General features: G+C 38.8%; 1 protein-coding gene across 1 annotated transcript in view; it reads left to right on the top strand.

Annotated features, from left to right (window-relative positions):
- The window catches only part of LOC102210451 (copine-9-like), a gene marked incomplete at its 5' end in the record, with an annotated part of 28,690 nt that extends 15,527 nt beyond the window's left edge, over positions 1 to 13,163 (top strand). The window contains 2 exons of the mRNA XM_013913133.1: positions 2,950 to 3,023; positions 10,220 to 13,163. Coding sequence (XP_013768587.1) covers positions 2,950 to 3,023; positions 10,220 to 10,402 — 257 coding nt within the window. The remainder of the gene's footprint in view (positions 1 to 2,949; positions 3,024 to 10,219) is intronic.
- Between the last annotated feature and the right edge of the window lie 5,796 nt (positions 13,164 to 18,959).

Genomic DNA, 18,959 nt, shown 5'->3' with positions numbered 1-18,959 from the left:
CGAACCGAACCGTGAATTTTGTGTATCGTTGCACCCCTAATAGATGGTTAATGTTTACCATGCTTTGGTAGCTGTAGCTCCAGAGGTAGAGCAGGTTATCTACTAATTGTAAGGCTGCTAATTTGACTCCTGGCTGCTCCAGTCTGCATGCTAAATATCCTTGAGTGAGACACTAACCCCAGGTTGTTCTCTGATCCATCCATTGCAGTGAATGTGTGTGAATGTTAGATAGAAGAAACTTAAACATAGAAAAAAGTGAATGTGTGAATGAGACGCGTTGTGTAAAGTTCTTTGGTTGCTCAGGTAAAGTAGAAAAGCACTATATAAGACCCAGCACTTTTACCATTTATCATGCTACTTCCAGGTCCTGATTTTCATGTCATTGGCTGAGATCTTAGTCCTGCAGTGGATGGTAGCCTGTATAAGTTGACTGAAGTTGCACTTCAAGGCCTTTGGCCATTTTGGTTGTCAGAGCACGATGTGTTAATGAGTGTGTGCCTTTAGCCTTTGCTTTGCTTGCCAGTTTTTGTCAAGTTTCTTATGTTTCTCTTTCTGTTTTGTTCATCCTGATTGAACCCGATTCATCTTTTGTTTCTGTGCCTTCGGTTACAGTGAACAGAAAACGCTTTTAAAGGAGAGCTGCCATTTTCTGTTGATATTCTCCTGTTTTTCATTGGTTTATAGGGAGGTTTCTAATGCCTAAGTCAATCAATTAATCAAGGTTTTATTTTAAGTTAGTGTTTGCTGTGTTGCTTTGACTGTCCCTGAAATCTTTCAAGTAATATTACACCCAAACCTATCTGGAAATGCAACAACAACAACAGCGACTCTCTGTCTAATGTGCGTTTTATATCATTGTAGCACAACCAGTTTTGATGTTTCCATTATTTTTAGTTACGTCATTAATAATGGATTGGCCTGAACTTTGTTATTTTGGCTGTCAAGTCCCTTCTGCAGTTATCCCAATAGGTTAATAATTATTCTCCAAAATGAGTGGTGCGTTTTAGTTTTTTTAAATCTCACAGGTGAGAAGGTTTCATTTGTTGATAATGTTCAATGAGTATTTTAAAATGCTTCTCCTCACGTACAAATTCCTGATTTGTCATGTGTCGAAGTCCTCATATCATCATCTTAGCCCAATGGAGCATTTGGCTCTTAGAGTGCGGGGTAATTGTGGCTCCAAGAGTTTCTTCAGGCTCCTGGTAGACACGTAATACATTGAACTTTTTTCCTCCAATGCCCTCCTTTCACTTACATGTGTTTTCATTGCATGTCAATATTTTTTGCCTGCTAAGTGGTTGCAGCAGATGGTTTGATTGTGGTGGAAGTCTTTTCCTGTTCAGAGGGATTTCTATGCTCCCAACAAGAGCCGTTCAAAAGGGACTGTCTAATCACTGGCATTCTCTGTTATTGGCACCCTTACACAATTGTTGTTGTGAACTGTCAGTATAGAAATAAAACTCAACTGAAATTGAATTAAATGAAAGGATATCGTAAAGCAATTCTCAAGCACAGGCTTAGTTTTGCTTCAAAGTCTAACAGTGACATCGAGGGGATGTTTAAAAAGGGCATCCAGCAGGCGGTGAGGTTATGTCTCCGATACTGGCACAGCGTCCATTTGGAAACAATTTTTAAAATCAGAATTATGTATTTTTAAAAAATGGTCAGCCAAGGATCTTTCATTGTTTGCCAGGAGGTTTTGCCCCCTATTACCTAAGATTCTGTATAAATGTATTTGCATCCTCAAGTTGTGCGTAGCGACCTTACCTTTTTGTCTTGGTCAGATAGAAGATATGGAGTTTTATGCAGGTGCTATTTTTCATTACCTTTAAGAGTCGCACCTCCAGCCTGGCGCAAAGTAGGTAGCACTTTATAATAAGGCTCATGACTAAGGGTATAAGCCCCCATATTCTTTATGTTGATATTCATGATTGATTTTCTATTATTCAGTTGTGCCTTTTTTTTTTATTTATGCTATACTTAAAAATACTTAGTCTCATTTCCTGTAAAAATATCCAGATGTTGGGCTAAGTTAAGTCACTCCATAATACAACCTGTGTCCTGACACATTTTGTTTCCCATTAAATGACCAGGAAATGATGCTGTACTTACAGTTACAGCATACTTTAGTAGATGTACAGCAAAGAGTGAGGTGGCAAAGGAAAAGGCTTAAACTGGGTTCTATTGATTGGCTCGGCAGAGACATTGAAAGCATGTGCAGGAAGCTAGAGTGATTAAAGATGCAGAAGGAAATTTGCTAACAAGTGAAGAAAGTGTGTTGAAAAGATGGAAGGAGTGTTTTAAGGAGCACTGACTGAAGAAAATGAGAGCGAGGAGGATGGATGGAGGACATCGAGCCTTTGTGGATCTAAAGAAAACGTATGATAGGGTGCCAACAAAAACCTATGCAATATTTAATATGACTTACGTACTACTTAAATGTGTTTACTGTATTTGTAAGTACTCATCTTTTGTGTAGAACATGACTTGTCACCCCTTATTCTAGTGACTTTAGGCATGCTTGTAAATTACATGCATACATATGATAATGTTGTAATTTCATATAAAACACATTACAATTCCATTTAATTACTGGGGAATTACGCCCTTAGTCATGGGCTGTACTGTAAGGTTTTTCCAAATTTCCTTCTGTGTTTGGTTGTAATTGAACTTGCCTTCTAAACACTGCTCTGTATTCTTAAGCTACTCAGTCCCGCTCTTGAGTGGCTGGAATTAGTTTCAGTTATTATTTTCATTTCCATATTTGGCTCGAGGTTTTTGCTATATAAAATATTCTAACAGTTCTGCGCTGAGTACCCATTCTTAGCCTCTGTGCTTTGTTCTGCTTCAGCAATTATACAGTGAAATACAAAAGAACGTCTTGTGCCTTCTTTATATTCTCCCCCTTTGGTTGAGTCATGTACGCTCTGCCTCTTTCTCTCCTTTTAGCTATGGAGGAGCTGGATGGAGATGAGGTGAGAGTATCCTCAAGAGGGCGTCTTGCTGAGAGAGACATTGTTCAGGTACGCCTCGAAATTCGGTTAAGTCCTCGGGTTAGTCTTGAGCATGTTTCTGTCAACAACATCAGCGTGGGGTTTATGTCCCCCGGTGGAGGACGGCTTGCATTTATAGCACACACTCAGACACTCACTGGGGACTGCTTCATACAGTATGCAGTATCCATATGTATTACACAAGTTTACTGTATAACAATGCCGACGTTTCTCATCCATGCCTTTTGCTTATCACTGATCAGTCAGTGCAAAACCTTGACTAAAAACAACATTTGGTAACCTTTAACAGAGAGATTACAAAGCTTAAAGGCATTACTGTAATTTTTACTGTTTCTCATCAGCTATGGTACATTTCATCACACAGACTAATGTCATAAGGATAAATTATAAATGTAATTTTGCTAATGACTGGTTTATATTAATATATATATATCAATCATTCTTTTTCACTGTAAAAAAATTTGCAACATTTAAATTATCTTGTAATTTACCATTTATTAACAGTGGTTATTCTAAACTCTCAATTTAAACATTAAAAAGTGACTTAAAGCCATAAAAGGTCCTTTCTTTTCTGTCAATCAAATTTTTCATAACAACAACTAATACCTCAGGACACTTTATATTGTAAGTTAAAGATGCTACAATGAGACAAAAAATAGAGGACAGGGAGGCTCAGTGTTCAAATGAAGAAGCACAGGAAAATAGCAAATAAAAATTGGGATAGTTAGTGAGATGAAGAAAGGGTAGAGGGTAGATGTACAGCAAAGAGAGAAGTGGCAAAGGAAAAGGCTTAAACTGGGTTCTATTGATTGGCTCGGCAGAGACATTGAAAGGATGTGCAGGAAGCTAGAGTGATTAAGGATACGGAAGGAAATTTGCTAACAAGTGAAGAAAGTGTGTTGAAAAGATGGAAGGAGTGTTTTAAGGAGCATGACTGAAGAAAATGAGAGCGAGGAGGATGGATGGAGGACATCGAGTAAGTCTTTGTGGATCTAAAGAAGACGTATGATAGGGTGCTGACAAAAGAACGGTGGAAGTCAGGAGCGGCAGAGAAGTGTGTTACAGTGAGCCAGTGGTGAGGTGTGCAGTAAGACTGACACATGGGGTAAACCTAAAGGGTGCAGCAAAAAGAAGGAAGAAATAAAGAAATAAATGAACATTTTAATCAATGTCATGTATGAAAATGATGTTAAAATGACATTTATGACGTGGTGATATTAATATATGTGTTGATGTGTTAAATAGTCGTAACTTATAAAAGGCATGTGCCTCAGTATTAAATCTGTTTGGATATTTACTTATGTAAAGCAAAAGAATCAAGCGTTCTGGATGTGTGACTCAGGGTTTTTCAGTTGTTTGTGAGTTCATAGTTTGTGTTCATTTTAAGAAAGGTTTTATATTCTTGCTTTATAGTCTGCTGTTAGCGATCTGATCAATTGTTTCTTTCTACTTGTGATTTTGTTATTCTGTGCTTTAGTCCTTTGCCCAGATTTTGTTGACTATAGCTCCATTTTGTGATCCTGGTCGTGTTCTCGTGTCTGCTGTCTGGTCTCTTTGACCTCTCCCTCTGTAGTTCGCCTTGTCTCAGTGATTTTTAACTTTTTAACTGTTTTAGTTTTTTCTGTTATGTCTGCACATAACAGAAAAATATCATAGAACCCGTGTTAAACTATATCTTTAGACACTTTGTTACTGGCAGGCTGTTGGAAGAATAGCATAGACAGTATAACAGATGGACGTAGCTACAGTGATGCCTCCCGTTATTTTCTGAACTCCTTTGAAACCCTGTAAAGAATTTTTCTGGTCTTAGTTCCAAGAACTAACAAGATACACGTCTGACTTTGGAACCGCTTGCTCACTGAACAACAGCTGTGTTTTTTTTCTTAATTGATAAGTCTTAGCGGTGTTAAGGTAGGGTTAACACCGCTAAGACGTTACAAAACAAATGACAAAATGAATTACTAAGAAATGAATTCAAAAGCAAAGTGTTTATAGGGGTCGGGAGAGAAATACTTTTTTTCCTTTTTTTATAGGACCAGAAGTCTTTTTGCAACCACAGCTCTCGCCACCTGGTGGCCTTTTGCTAGAATGCAGGTGTAGGGCTCAATGGCTTAGTTTTCTGAACAGGAAGCTGCATCTATATTTTTACTGTCTATGCAAAGAAAAATATTATTAGTTCCCATTTCTGTAGTTGAATCTCTGAGAGATGCCAAAGATAACAGTTTGAGAGTCAAGGTCATTTCCTGAAGAGCTATTAGCCAGAAAATTGGCATATCTCAGCGTGGTGTGCAATGTGTCCTGTAAAAATCTTTTTGAAAACTAGACATGTGGAGGACAAAAAAGATGTGAAATTGTCAACAGTAGATGAATGGTATCTTAAAGTCATGTGCTTGAGAAACAGCAGAGACCTGACACAGGACATGAGAGATGCATCTGGCCTTTCAGCTGATCCATCTGTTGTTCACTGAAGCCTCATCAGAAATGGGCACAGGGGAAGGGTGGCTGTCAAGAAGCCATTCTTAAGGAATGGAAACAGTGAGAAAAGGCTGAGGTAGGCCAGATTACACAAGAGCTGGACTGAAAATCAGAAGCAACAGGTTTGGCTTAAATCATCTTCAATATGAGGTTAAGAGACAGGTAATCCAATTAGTTTCTACAGCCATCTGTAAAACACGGCTTACCTAAGAGAGACTGTATTGTAGAATAAAGGTGGTCATACCGAATACTAATATTAATAAGATTTTTCGGACACCAAGATTTTTTACTTTATAAATGCATGAACGTTTATATTTATTTATGCAAAAGGTTGCTGAAAAGATCCTCATCTTTCAAAAGACACACTTATAACATTCCCAATTCCAAACTCAACAAGAGAGAAACTTATTTAGCTGAGAGTATGGTGAAGAATAAGTGGTGATCCCACTGGAGAATGGTCTGGCAACACTAAACAGTTATTTTAGACAGCCTTTTAGAGATATGAGAACATAAATGGGTAAATACAAGGGCCTCTGATAACAATGTACTATTGAAGTTCCGGATAACAGTGAAGAAGAGTCAGCAAAGGGTAAGATGATAAATGAGCACTTAAAGAGATATATGTATGGCGTCTAAAAGCCGAGAGGAAAAAAATGCATTCATGTTTAGAAATACTAAATATTACTTCAAAGTTGGTCTTGCTTTTTATTGTTCCATGTGATTTAGCATTAATTTCAACATTGTCACATTTTATGGCAATAAAACACACATCCTAATCTTGTTTGAGCCAGGACAGAGACAATAGCTATTTTGTAAGTTTATAAAGAAGGAAGGAAGAGCTGTATGACTCTAATGGCTCATTCAGCTGATGCTCCTCAGCAGTGCAGTGCATAGATATGTGCATATGTATCACAAGTTAAAATCAATGAACTGTGTCATAAAGGCAAGTGATAATTGAAGTTTCTCCTTCAAGTATATTGTGAGAAAACAAAAAGAAATGTAAGTTGACTCTCCTGATAATCTCCATTAGGGTCTGACAAACACAGCATCACCCTGAAATTAATACCAGCCATAGGTAGCCAACACCTGTGGTGGATTGTAAAACCCATATAAACTAACAAATCAGGAAGATCGTAATACTTGAGGAAAGGAAACACTATGAACCTATAGAAACAGCACTTAAGTTTATCGTGAGTCTTAATTAAGATGTTCAAGAAGTGGCCCAGCGTGTCTGATTCTGCCTCTTCAAAGTTATATTTTACAAATGTAAAATGTCACAGTAGCTTCCAACTGCTCGGAAACCAAGTAAACAAATTAATCACAGGCTATTATAGAAATAGCAGGGAGTCCATCTCATTTTTCAATTCTGGATTTTTAGCGGTCTGAATCGTGACAGTAAAAAATGTTTCTCGTTAGGCACCGCTTCAAGGGCAGCTGCTTTTATGGAAGCAGGGCTCTGTGTCCCACTTGATTGCAATGGACCGCCACAGGATACTTTCAATTTTTTTTTCATAATCTGTCTTAAATCTGCTTTTTTGCTCTTTGTAGAACATAGGTGAAAGTGCTGCAGTCAAGCCAAGAGCTTCATTTTATGTCTTTCTGTTGAGCACATCCACAAATCTTCACACACTTTACTGCAGCTATTTTTAACTTCTCACCGTAAAGCATTGCACTAATGAAAAACAAAATTGACCCCTCACAAGGTTAATAGCCATATAATTTATGCGCTTGTTCTAAAGCTGTTTTTGTATAGCTTATATTGTCTTTGAGTCTGTTTTACTTGCAGCAGTAATCACATTTGCATGCACACAGTAATCCTTTGATTGCCTTTAACCTTATTACCACAATAATTCAATCAGGATTGTTACACTTAGCAGGAAAAATATTCACTCACTCTACATTTCACGCTTTTTTGTTGTTATTGATTCAATATGTGTACTGCCATCACTGAGCACCCATGTGTATACCTGTGAGCATGAGCGCGCTTGTATTTAAAAGGTTCTTTCATGTAATGATCTACTAGTGGGTGTGGACAGCCAAAGCCCCGTCCTCCTGGGCATGAAGCAGGTATGGAGGAGACAGTTATTTCTCTAGCTTCACATACTGAATAGGGTAGTAGAGTTATCGGCGCAACTTTGTGCTGAACATTGGGGGGGTTAAGATCTCTGTCTAAATAAATAAATAAATCTGGGTAAATTCCTAGATGATTAAACATGCAACTTATTTGATGTTAATACTTGAAAGGAGTAAAGCTAGCTGCCTATTTATGCTAGATAATTTATAATTTTATTAGGGGTTTATAGTGGTTGGTTCTTTTTATGGGGGGTCATAACACCCCCCTGGAAATTAAGCCTCTGAGTAGAGTAGGGCTCCATGGCGCACACTAGCCTTCATACATGTAGTGTTTTATGTCCACTTAAAAGTCACATTGGCAACATAACCAGGGAAAATCTCAGACAAAAAAAAAAAAGAATATTAGGGTACCTTTTGTCGAATCTCCAGCGTTATAGTTTCATTCTGCAACTCGAATATGTTTCTTTCAATTCCATACTCTGTTTGAAACAATCATTTTACCTTCCCTCCATTTAGCTTTATTCTGATTGGGTGATCCTCGTAAACAAAATGTTTCAACACAAGTTTGTGGAGCTTTGGTGCTCACAGCTATGGCTGTGCACCTGAGATGCTCGCGTACATGATGTACATGATGCTAAATACAGCTTTTTGTGTTAATAAGAAAGAAAGTAAAAAAGTAGCTCTTTGAAAGATATCTTTTTTTCTTCTTCTTTTTTCTTCTTTTCTTTTTCTTTTTTTTTTTTGTTACCAGCTATTGTGGAAAACTAACTAAAATTTCTATTGAGAGCTCCAGCAGATTTTCCTTCTGTTCGGACTGTAATCAGCTGCCCTGAGCTGCTGCTGCCCTCAGCCACTTTTCCAGCTGAGTTAAAGTGGCTGAGGCAGAGTGTAATGTTAGCATGTTGGTTATGTCCAGCTTTCACATACAGTCTATAACAGTTCTCCATGTCAGCACCACAACCACACCCTGATTTGAAAGAAGTCAGTAGGTTGAGCTAATACGAAGTATCTTGGGGAGTCCTGTTTCTTTTTCAGAACATTTAATGTGTGAAAAAAGTCAAATAAATTGTGGTTGAAGCCATGAAAGCACAAAAAATGGCACAAATTTAAGATAATGAATGTAGAAAAACAGCAAGTGAGCCATATGGCAGTTGGGGAAAAACACAGAAAGAGAGCAAGAGAGATTTCTATGACCATATTAATCATTGCAGCATCCTCTGCATGTATTTTCTACTTTTAAAGTACTTTAAAGTATGCTGCTGAAATCATTATCTAATAAAAGCTGTAACCGATGAGACAGCGTCTGAGAGGATTCACTGTGAAGGGGGCAAAGGTTTCCCTCATGCTCACAGTGGTCCTTAAGTAAGGCTTCGGAGGCATGAACAGCTTTAAAATCCATCACTGATGCAACCAAAGCGCTGTCTTACTTGGTATCATTATTTTCCCCTCCCTTGTCACGCAGCACCTGGTGCCAAATATCACATGACAAATGCACAAAATGCAAGTTGTATGTCTTCAGGAGACAGATGAAGCCAGCTGTGTTTCCATTTTTCATGTCTGAAAAGATCTCTGCAAACATTAAGATGACAGAGAACTTCTGAAAGTTTTGTCTTTTGGACAAGACCTCCAGTGAATGGCTACATTAACCTCCTGATGTGGAATTGGGCAAAAAACATAATACCCAAATCAAGCACTCTTTCTCATTATTTAACAAATGTGGCGTCACCTGTTTGTCAAATGTGAAATTAGAAGCTGGTTTATCAGTTTTTTTGTTAAAAAAGGACATGATCCACATTGTTTGAAATCAGAATGGACAATGAATCTTGAAAACTCTGCAGCCAGCCATGAAAAGCCTACAAATGCAGCTTCCTAGATATGCTAAGAGGTATTCTTTGATACCTTAGCTGCTGTCTCATGCAATAGACTTTAGGAGTTAATAAGTACTGTATCTCAGAGCTGCTGTTTCCACATATGCTTTCCACTTTTTATTCCCAGGTAGTGATGTTTTGCCCAGCATGATTGTAATGCTGTAATACCACGTATTGTCCTGCGTGGGAATAATTCTATCCGAGAAGGTTTGATTCTACCCTTTACATGGCATGAAATGGCCAGTTAGAAGATCCACATATTACTTTGTACCCCCAGAGACCCTGTACCCATCATCACTGGCCTCCCTGCATCATTGCTAGTGTGGCGGTGATGCAAACATGGCATCCAAGGTCTTGAGCCCACTTTTTCTCCTTGTGAGAGTTGGTCAGATGGAACCTTTTGCACAACTGCCGGGCTTGGGAGCATCCAGCATCCACTTGAGGATTTTGGTACTCCGGAGACACCGTCAGCTTTGAATATCAGTGGCTTTTTATAGCTGCCTTTCAGTGTTATTTGTCTAAGGGAAACTTTCCTTAATGAGCCTTTATCTAACTGAATTCATCCGTACTCTGAGTCACTCGCTAATCTTTTCACGGTTCGATGATTTCTTCAGTTTATGTGAGATATTGGCAGTTTTCATCACTCTCGCAAAACATTGCACTATTCCAGGCTTTTTAATCTTTTGGGAGATCTTCAGAAAAAAAAGATTTTTATGTTGTCTATACTGGTATGCTACTTTTTTATCTGTACTAAATAAACAGGATGTATATAATGATTTCTGCTTTTAGTTCGTTCCATTCAGAGACTACATTGACAGATCTGGCAACCAGGTCCTCAGCATGGCTCGACTAGCGAAGGACGTCCTTGCCGAGATCCCCGACCAGCTGCTGTCTTTCATGAAGAGCCGAGGAATCGAACCGCGACCAGCCCTGTCCTCCTCCCCACTACCGCAGCTGCACAGACACATCTGACCCCCGACACAGTCTCTGCCTTTCTTGGTTCTGCTTCTCCCTCCTTGCTTACCTCGGCTCACGTCCCTCACTCTTGTTTTTCACTTTAAAAACAATAGTGAGAGAAAAATCGACCCGTCACTCACCCTTCTTCCTCTCTCATCACCCGTGGGGATAAACAGGCACATCGTAGCTACACAGCGGGTGTCATCCCTGACCCGCCCACTGCTGTAGCTCTAAATCGCCCTCTTATTGCTTTCATTTACTGTTTGCAACTGAACCGTGACCATTCCTCCCCTCTGATACCAGACCGTTCAGAGCCTGGCTTTTTTTGTTTGTTTGTTCTTAATTGTCTGATTCCCCTCTCCAGACACATTTGGAACAAAAGGTTTTGCTGTTGGTCTTCGGCCAGTGTTGCCACTCATCACATTTGGCAGGAGTGCTGAAGTTAATAATTTCAAATTTCTTGATGAGGAATAGACTCCAGCTCGTATCAGGTGCTGTGGGGTTACTTCGACTGATTCTTTGCAGTGACCGATCACAACAATAAAATCTATTTTCACCCAGCCGTTTTATGATCTCTTATTGTTGCTGAGCCAAATCTGAAACTGTAATCGAGAATGCAAACTACTTTAGTATAATCCATTCAGAGAAAATAGAGTCCTTGGGTTTCTCCTTTTTAAGGTAGGAAATAAGTGTTGTTAGAGCTAATATGGGGAATCCACACACATGTGGCCTGTCACAGACTTAGACACACACTCGCCTCTGTCAGACATGCCACACCCACACTCTTTGCCCAGCATGGGCCGAGGCTGGGTGCAGATTCCCCTCCTGCTGTTAGAGAAATGCCAGACTCTCCGGCTGCCCTGCAGAGAGGAGGAAGAGGGAGGAAGGAAGGAAGGAAGGAGAAATTGTAGGTGGGAGTAAAGGGAACCGAGGGGAGGAATGGGTAAGAGAATGAGCAGAGAAAGAAAAAAAAAGTGAGGAGAAAAGAGATTCACAAAGAAGCGAGGAAGAACAAAGCATCGGGAGATCTGTTTTGTTTGAAGGGAAAGAACAATGAGGCAGATGTGAGCTGGGTTGGAGACAGCAGCAGAGAAGGCTGTAGCTCAGTGCCATCTTTAGTTGGAGAAGCCTTTGTATGCATATTTACAAGGTGTGGAACAATCTCAATGAGGGATAAACGCACATTCTATGAAAAGCAATATACCTGACTTCCAGTGTAATGTTTGCCCTATGCATGTCCCTTCCTCTCCCCTGCCATGACTTGACATTTTATTCCCCAGAAGACTGGAGCTGTGTGCAAAGTTGGCAAAGCCTGCCACCTAGTGTTCACCCCTTGTATAGCAGGGTATCTTTATTATGCATGACTACTGTACATTTCTATACTAACTCAAACAGTACCCACGCATGAACAGATGCAGCTCATCTTACTATCTTAATTCAAGACAGGCATTCCAACAAACAACAGAGGCCCGTGTAAAGAACTACAAGCATCTTTGTGAAACGTGTCACTCTTCAGAGTTAATGTCAAGTGTGACAATCGTGGTTTATATGGGATGTTTTATTTGCTGTGTGACCATATAGACTTTTTCTAAAATAATCCGTTTCAACGTCATGTTTATTGCATGTCGGGGAAGCAGAAGTGTTGCAGTGTTTAGATAATTGTCATCACTCAAAGTGATTGTCCAAAATAATCTGTACTGTACATTTTCATTTGCAGATTTTGGAACTAACTTGTATGCCTTGTGTCCTGCAGAAACATGTGAAATTACATGTATTTTTGATATTTTGGCAGGGTCATGAAAAACAGAAATGCAAAGACTCTGCGAGATGCCAGTGGTATTAGAACGTTTTCTGAACGTATTTAAAGCCCTGCTGTGATTTTTGTCTATCCCCTACTGTTGTCCTATGCCTGTATGAACTTAAAGGCAACCTATTATGCTTATTTCTAACTTCATATTTTTATTCAAGTACTCTACTAAAGTTGCTTTGCATGAGTCACAGCTCAAACATAATCCTTATTTATCTTATACTGGGGCTTGGTGCAGCGCATCAGTTCGTAACCTGTCTAAACCAAGCTGTTTTATGCATTTCCGCTGATTGGCTACCCAACATAAAAATCTGACTTAAACAGCAGATTGGTGGAGCTTTGTGCTTGCTGACTGCGCTGTGGCTCTCGGTTGACCGTATCAGTGATATCTGCTCTGTGAGACATCATACAGAGCCATGGTTAGAAAAAACAAACTGAAAAGAGAGTTTTCAAAGCAGCTTGAACCCTGAGTTTTAGCTTGCAGGGATAACTGACACCTACCCTGAGCTCATTAGCTGAACCTTTGGTCATGTGAGTATAAGGAAAAGCATAATAGGTGCCCTTTAAAAAAAAAAAAACAAGATGGTTAAAGTTTTATTGTATATAAATGTTCTTTTTGCTTACAGTAAAGCTTCAAGAAACTTTTACATCTGTATTTCAAACAGCTAAATTGTATGTTGACATTTTTTAGAATGTCCATATAAGGGGAATGTAGATGTTTGACCTAGAAACCCTTAACTGTTCTGACAAATATCTTGTCGTGTTTCAATATGAGGTTTGACTATGTCTGTGTTTACGCATATCACCTGAAGGTGATGATCTGCAGTACAATATATCCAAACATAAAGCAACACACTCTTGCTGGTTGTATGTTGTATGTAGTAATTCATTCAGCAGCACTATAGAGATCACTCAGAATGAGTTCCAGCTTTAAATTGTTGGTTCATTAAAAAGATTAAAGAGCTTTAATACATAATGGGGGTGCATTTGCTTCATTACTGATTTGGATTCATTGCCCTATATCTGTTTTCATCTTGTCGTGAAAATAAATACAGTACTTAACAGAGCTCCTCAGTGAATCGCCACCTTATCACAGTGGAGGGTTTGGGTGGCTCAGTGATCCCATGTTTGGCTATGTTGTTTCACAGGGCAAATTTCCCTGGGTAAGGGGCCACAGAAAAGAAAAAGAAGAAAATCCAGCGACCAGTTTAGCTTTCCCAGGATAGGGCTACTGGGGCCCCACCCTGCAACCAGGCCCAGGGAAGAAGCACCTAGTGGCTGGGCCTTGGCGTGTATTCTTGTATCCTCACTGGTTCACTGTCTATACGTTGGGGTTTGCCTAAGTGGATCAGAGGACTGCATGCGCCTTCAGGTCAGGAAATAGGTCCTGACTGTCATTTGCACTAAATTCACTTGGTGTGGTGCTAGAGGGTGCCCTAACTGGTCACTCCATTTTCCTAGTGGGAGACTTTAACGCCCACTTGGCCAAAACCAGTGATACCTTGAGGGGTCTGGCTGGAAGAAATGGCCTGCCTGATACAAACCGTCTCGAAAACCTGCAACTGAATCTCAGTTTCAGGAACATTTTTGTGAACTACAAAGTCTTACCTGCTGTGCATTCAGAAATGTTCTTTGAAGTCTCTGAACTTTTTCTAGCACATCCTGCCATTATGTCTTTTCTACTATTAGTGACAAATTGTCAGTGTAGACAGAACTGAATCGTTTTGACCCGCCCACCGCCAAAAATCAGAAAAATTTTTTTTTAATTAAAATTCTAATACGTTCACTGTGTATTTGACCAGCTTTGCTAACATGTATCTATGTGTTACATAAGTAATTTAATTAATATTACAAATTTAGGTTTAGTTTTGGGTGCCCAGAGCAAGTACTGACTATTACCATTCATTTGTGGTAAGAATCATTTAGAAACGCAGTGGATGACTTGGGAATCCAGTAGTTTTAAGATACAGATAACAGATATCCAATTCAAGGCTTCCAGTTTTATCGAACAGTTTCTTTGAAAAAACATGATTTTAAAAAGATAAATTTTTGTCAGACAAACAGCATTCTTGCAGACACAGTTAAACTGATTTGTCAGTAGAACTGGGTCTACAAAGCAGAAAGCGTCTGGTGCCAAAGCCCCTTTCCTTTGTGAATATACAAATATTTGTTTTGAGAGATTATGGTAAATTTGTCTAAAGTGGAAATGAGAGAATAACAGAAGAAAAAAAAAACCTTACTGTTCAATTTACTCTCAAGTATCCACAGTGCCAACACTATTCAGTTGTAATTTTGATGTAAACCTAAAAGTCTTTAAGTGTTTATTCTGAGTAATTGAACTTTCAGTATTGAAGCTTCGAGGAGTCTCTCCACAGCAGGTCTGACAACATTATTTCCATCATAGTTCTTCAGGTCTTCATTAAAAAACATTTAAAAAAAGGTAGATAAATATTTTCCTCTGATATCCTGATTTTGAAACAGTTACTGTGTTTGTTTCATAAAAGACTTGGTCTGGCAAATCTGTTGGATCCTTTCAGTTTAATTTACCAGACAAACAGGTCTGTGGAAGATGCAATCAAAATCAGATTACATCATATTTGCCAAACCTAGACCTCCTGAAAGCTACGCAAAGACACCATTTATGGACTTTAGTTCAGCTTTCCATCAAATCATCTCTGAAACTCTTGCCATTGCAATCACCCTGTTTGCCCTCTCCATATCAACCCTGGAAGCTCTCACAAACAGTGTGTGCATCAATACTGAAATAAAGATACTTTTCATCTTAACTCTTTAGTTACCCTTTATGACTGATTTAAAGTTTAGGTAGGTAATACACATTTAAAACAAAACAGACTTTTTGCTATAACTATTCTACATTTTCAAACTGAAAATGGCTACTTGAAATAACTTTAAAAAAAACTTTGTATTGTATGTCCCCCTCTGGAAATCGACTATAATGCTTTGTACTCTATACAATTTTTAGTTTACAGACTTTGAAATTTAAAGCTATTATTATATTATATTATTATAGATAAAGCTACCCAGCAGCATATATAAGTAATTAAAATAATCTCAAGATGCAACATTAACAATGTATACATATTAATAAATCAGTTAATACAATCCAGCAATATAATGTATTTGAGTACCTGCAGTTTAGGTACATATTTTAGTTCCAGTTTGAAAGAATCATACAGTGTTTGATCCCAGGTCACCCAGATGTACCATTCTTTGAACTATGACAACAGTGGACCCGTTGGTGCCAGATATGCTGTGACGGCCAATTGAACACAATCACCCAAAGAGACAGAGGAGTAATTCTGACTGGATGTAAAGGTGTTTCTAAAAGAGGTGTTTTGAAGCAGGCCAGAGTCAAGGAAAGTAAGAGTTCATTCAGACAGACTGAAAACAGGTCAGGAAATTACCTCTGAGCAAAGTGTAATGTTACTGCAGATAAACTGCTTTTCATGTAGCAGTCACCCAAACATCTTTTCATTTTCAGTGATCCAAAGCACCTCAGTGTGCTACACTTCTGGACAACAAGCAGATCCTGATGTCATTACAACGCTCTTCTTTCCCCCCCTCCTTTCTAAACATAATATTTTATGAGTATGTGGAAAGAAACAAGGAACAACATCTGGCAAAAACGTGTGTTTTTAAAGGGACTTGAACAAACCTGGTTTTGTGGGACTTTGGGTAATAGGTCAGAGAGGCTTAGCTCAGGGAAACTTTGGGTAAATATAAATGAAGCTTTCAAGCCCTGAGAGAAAAAAAAAAAGCAAGAAACTGGAGGCACACGTGAAATTTTCAGGAAGCTGCTTTAGGGCTACCGGGGTTGGGCAGACTACGGTCAGAATGTGCGTAACACTTTTCAAGAAAATTGCTTTAATTACTGGTTAAAGACAAAAGCAGTAGAGTTTTTGAGTTTGATCCAGAGTGGTTTGCTTAAATGTTAACTATAGGACCAAGGTAGGGTACAGCTCAGCAAGACTTTAAGAATACTTATGAGATTCTACGATGTCTGCGCCCAATTCAAAGTGTCAGAATCCATCATATAAGCTGCAAATTAAAGCAGAGTAAATAATCAAAGAGAGAAGAAATAAATCGTGTCAGATTTTAAAAGACTCCATAAAAGCACCAGTAGTATTACCTATAACAACAATGCAGCCTTTCTGTTTTTCCACTTACCTCACCACCAAGCTGCTTTATAAAACAACTTTTTTGTTGTTGCCATGCTGTCATAGCCGAGAGGTGCTGCAGATGAAGGTAAAAACCAAAGAGAAATAAAGAGCAAGCTGGCAAAATCTCATGCTGTGTAAATGCACGTAATGTCTCTCTTGAGGGGATGACTCAAATACCTTTAAAGAAACACTTTTGAAATTTAATCAGATGATAATTTGAACACTACTCTCATACGAAGTCAGTTAGCATAGTTTGTAAACCTATGCTAACCGGCTATGCTGGACCAGTGTTTATGCTAACTGGGTTGAACCGTATTGGCAAGAAGAGCTAGCTCTCCTCCTATAAGCACTTCAAAATTTATTAAATAGATAAATAGTGATAACTAATAGACTTTTGTTATTTAATCCATACAAAAATTGGGAAAATCTTTAGGACGTAACTATATCTAACTGAGAGATCTCCAGTCAGATATAGTTTTCCACCCAACTTTTACGTTGACCTTTTGGTTGTGCTTTATTTCTGATGAGTCAAAGAGATATGTCAATGCTTCACTACAGTTTCTCCTTTGTGAAGAAACAATCTTTGAATGTGGATTTTGTTACTTAGCCAGACTAGCTGTTTGTTGTTTACGCTAATCTAAGCTAACCAGTTGTACCTACCGTAATTGTACTTACCAAGTATGCATTTTGTGTATTATATAAAATGTAAACTCATCTGTAATTTAAAGGTCTATATTTTAATGATCTGCATGAACTTTTTCACACTAAGGAAAAAGGATCCAGCTTAGCCTGGGGCTTCTGAGGCAACCTGCTATAATGTGAACTGCTATTTTGGATCAAATTATCCACTAAATCCCTGGTATATTTTGCCATGACAATTATGTTAACAGCATACTTGGAAGACACTGCTTGCTACATATTGCATTTGTTCTCATTACAGTCAGTTCTGTTAAATCCAATCAAAATTGATGATCTCAGTGCAAGATGTCCAAAAGTACCTGACAATACTTCTCTTCCTCATCATATAATCTTTGCATCTTTTCCCATCACTGGATTCTGTGAATAGGCTGAGACATAATTTAAAGCTATTAAATCATGATTTGGCCACTACATACTGAAGCTAACCATTTTTTAGATCAGAAGAGACTGAGGAAGAAGAGGGATACATAATACCCCTGTTTTGGACTTTGAATAAAGGCAATGCTTTGTTCTCTGTGTCTGTAAACGGTTTGGATTAGGACTACAGATGCAAGACTTGGAGGCATAATATTCTCAGCGGAGCATGGCAATAGCCATGAGAGCAGCGTTAAACACTGCAGCCTCTGTCCTGGAAAAACAGTATCTGGGAGCTGAGGAGTCTTGGAAAACAATGTTGCAGATGACTTTATTTAGTACCTTTTAGAGTATAGCACATCCCACAAGCAAAATGTCAGACCTTTAAGGTAAAGCCCCAAAGATTTTCATTGTCGGCCAGATTTGTGACACCATTTATGCTCAGTGTTAACCTTTCAGATCCACTTTAAATGCATCTGAAAAATAACCAGTTGACGTCTTCCTCCATGGTATCAAGTCCAAGCTCTTTCTTTTATGAAAATACGACCTGTACCATTTCTTAAAGATTGATGATCATTGCACATTTCACTGAAGAGGCCGTAAAGTTCTACTATGACAACAATGAATCTAATATTTGCTTGTGCTTCCATCCATCCATCCATTCTTTACTGCTTATCCTTTTCAGGGTTGCGGGGGGCTGGGGCCTATCCCAGCTGTCTTAGGGCGAGAGGCAGGGTACACTCTGGACAGGTCGTCAGTCTGTCGCAGGGCCAACACGTAGACAACCATTTGCACTCGCATTCAACACTCACATTCACAGCTTTGGGCAATTTAGAGTTTCCAATTAACTTATCCCCACTAAGTGCATGTCTTTGGACTGTAGGAGAAAGCCGGAGTACCCCGGGAGAACCAACGCAAACACGGGGAGAACATGCAAACTTCACACAGAAAGACCCCGGCCTGATGGTGGAATTGAACTATGGACTTGTACTTATTTTCTTAAAATAACAGATTCAACCACTGTCAGCAGTGGTGGTTCGTCAACAGAGGGTGCTAGGGCCGTAAAAATATTACCAGGAACAAAATCTAAAACAACATACATTAAATACATACGTACAGTTTCCTCATATAACATGTGTTGTTGCCTGCAGACGCTGACCAAATTCCATTTGGGAGTTTTTCAGTCACATTTGGCTACCTGCCTTGTTTAAGAATTTGATTGGACAGTTTGGTGTCATACACATACATGTCTTGAAGAGTACTCTATTTGAACACAGAGAGGTTCTCATATGCTGCTTTAAGAGCATATGAGACTCAGGTGACCCACAAGTATCTACACAGTGTAAATATTTGTGTTTTTAAAGTTTTAAAATATTGATATTAAAGTTTTTGTGTTTTTTTCCTGATCTGTAAGATGCTTTACATTATTTGACCCATCGGCCCCAATCACTTGTTTTTTTATTCGGTGTATGTGTCTTTAGGCTTCAGAAGTTAAAGAGTTAAAAAAAATTAATTTGTGTACAAATAAAGC

This window comes from Pundamilia nyererei, unplaced genomic scaffold (genome assembly GCF_000239375.1).
Source record: "Pundamilia nyererei isolate P.nyererei 1_Seehausen unplaced genomic scaffold, PunNye1.0 scaffold00116, whole genome shotgun sequence".
Taxonomy (NCBI): Eukaryota; Metazoa; Chordata; class Actinopteri; order Cichliformes; family Cichlidae; genus Pundamilia; species Pundamilia nyererei.
The sequence above is the reverse complement of the archived record's forward strand: the minus strand, read 5'-3'. Positions and strand labels throughout refer to the sequence as shown.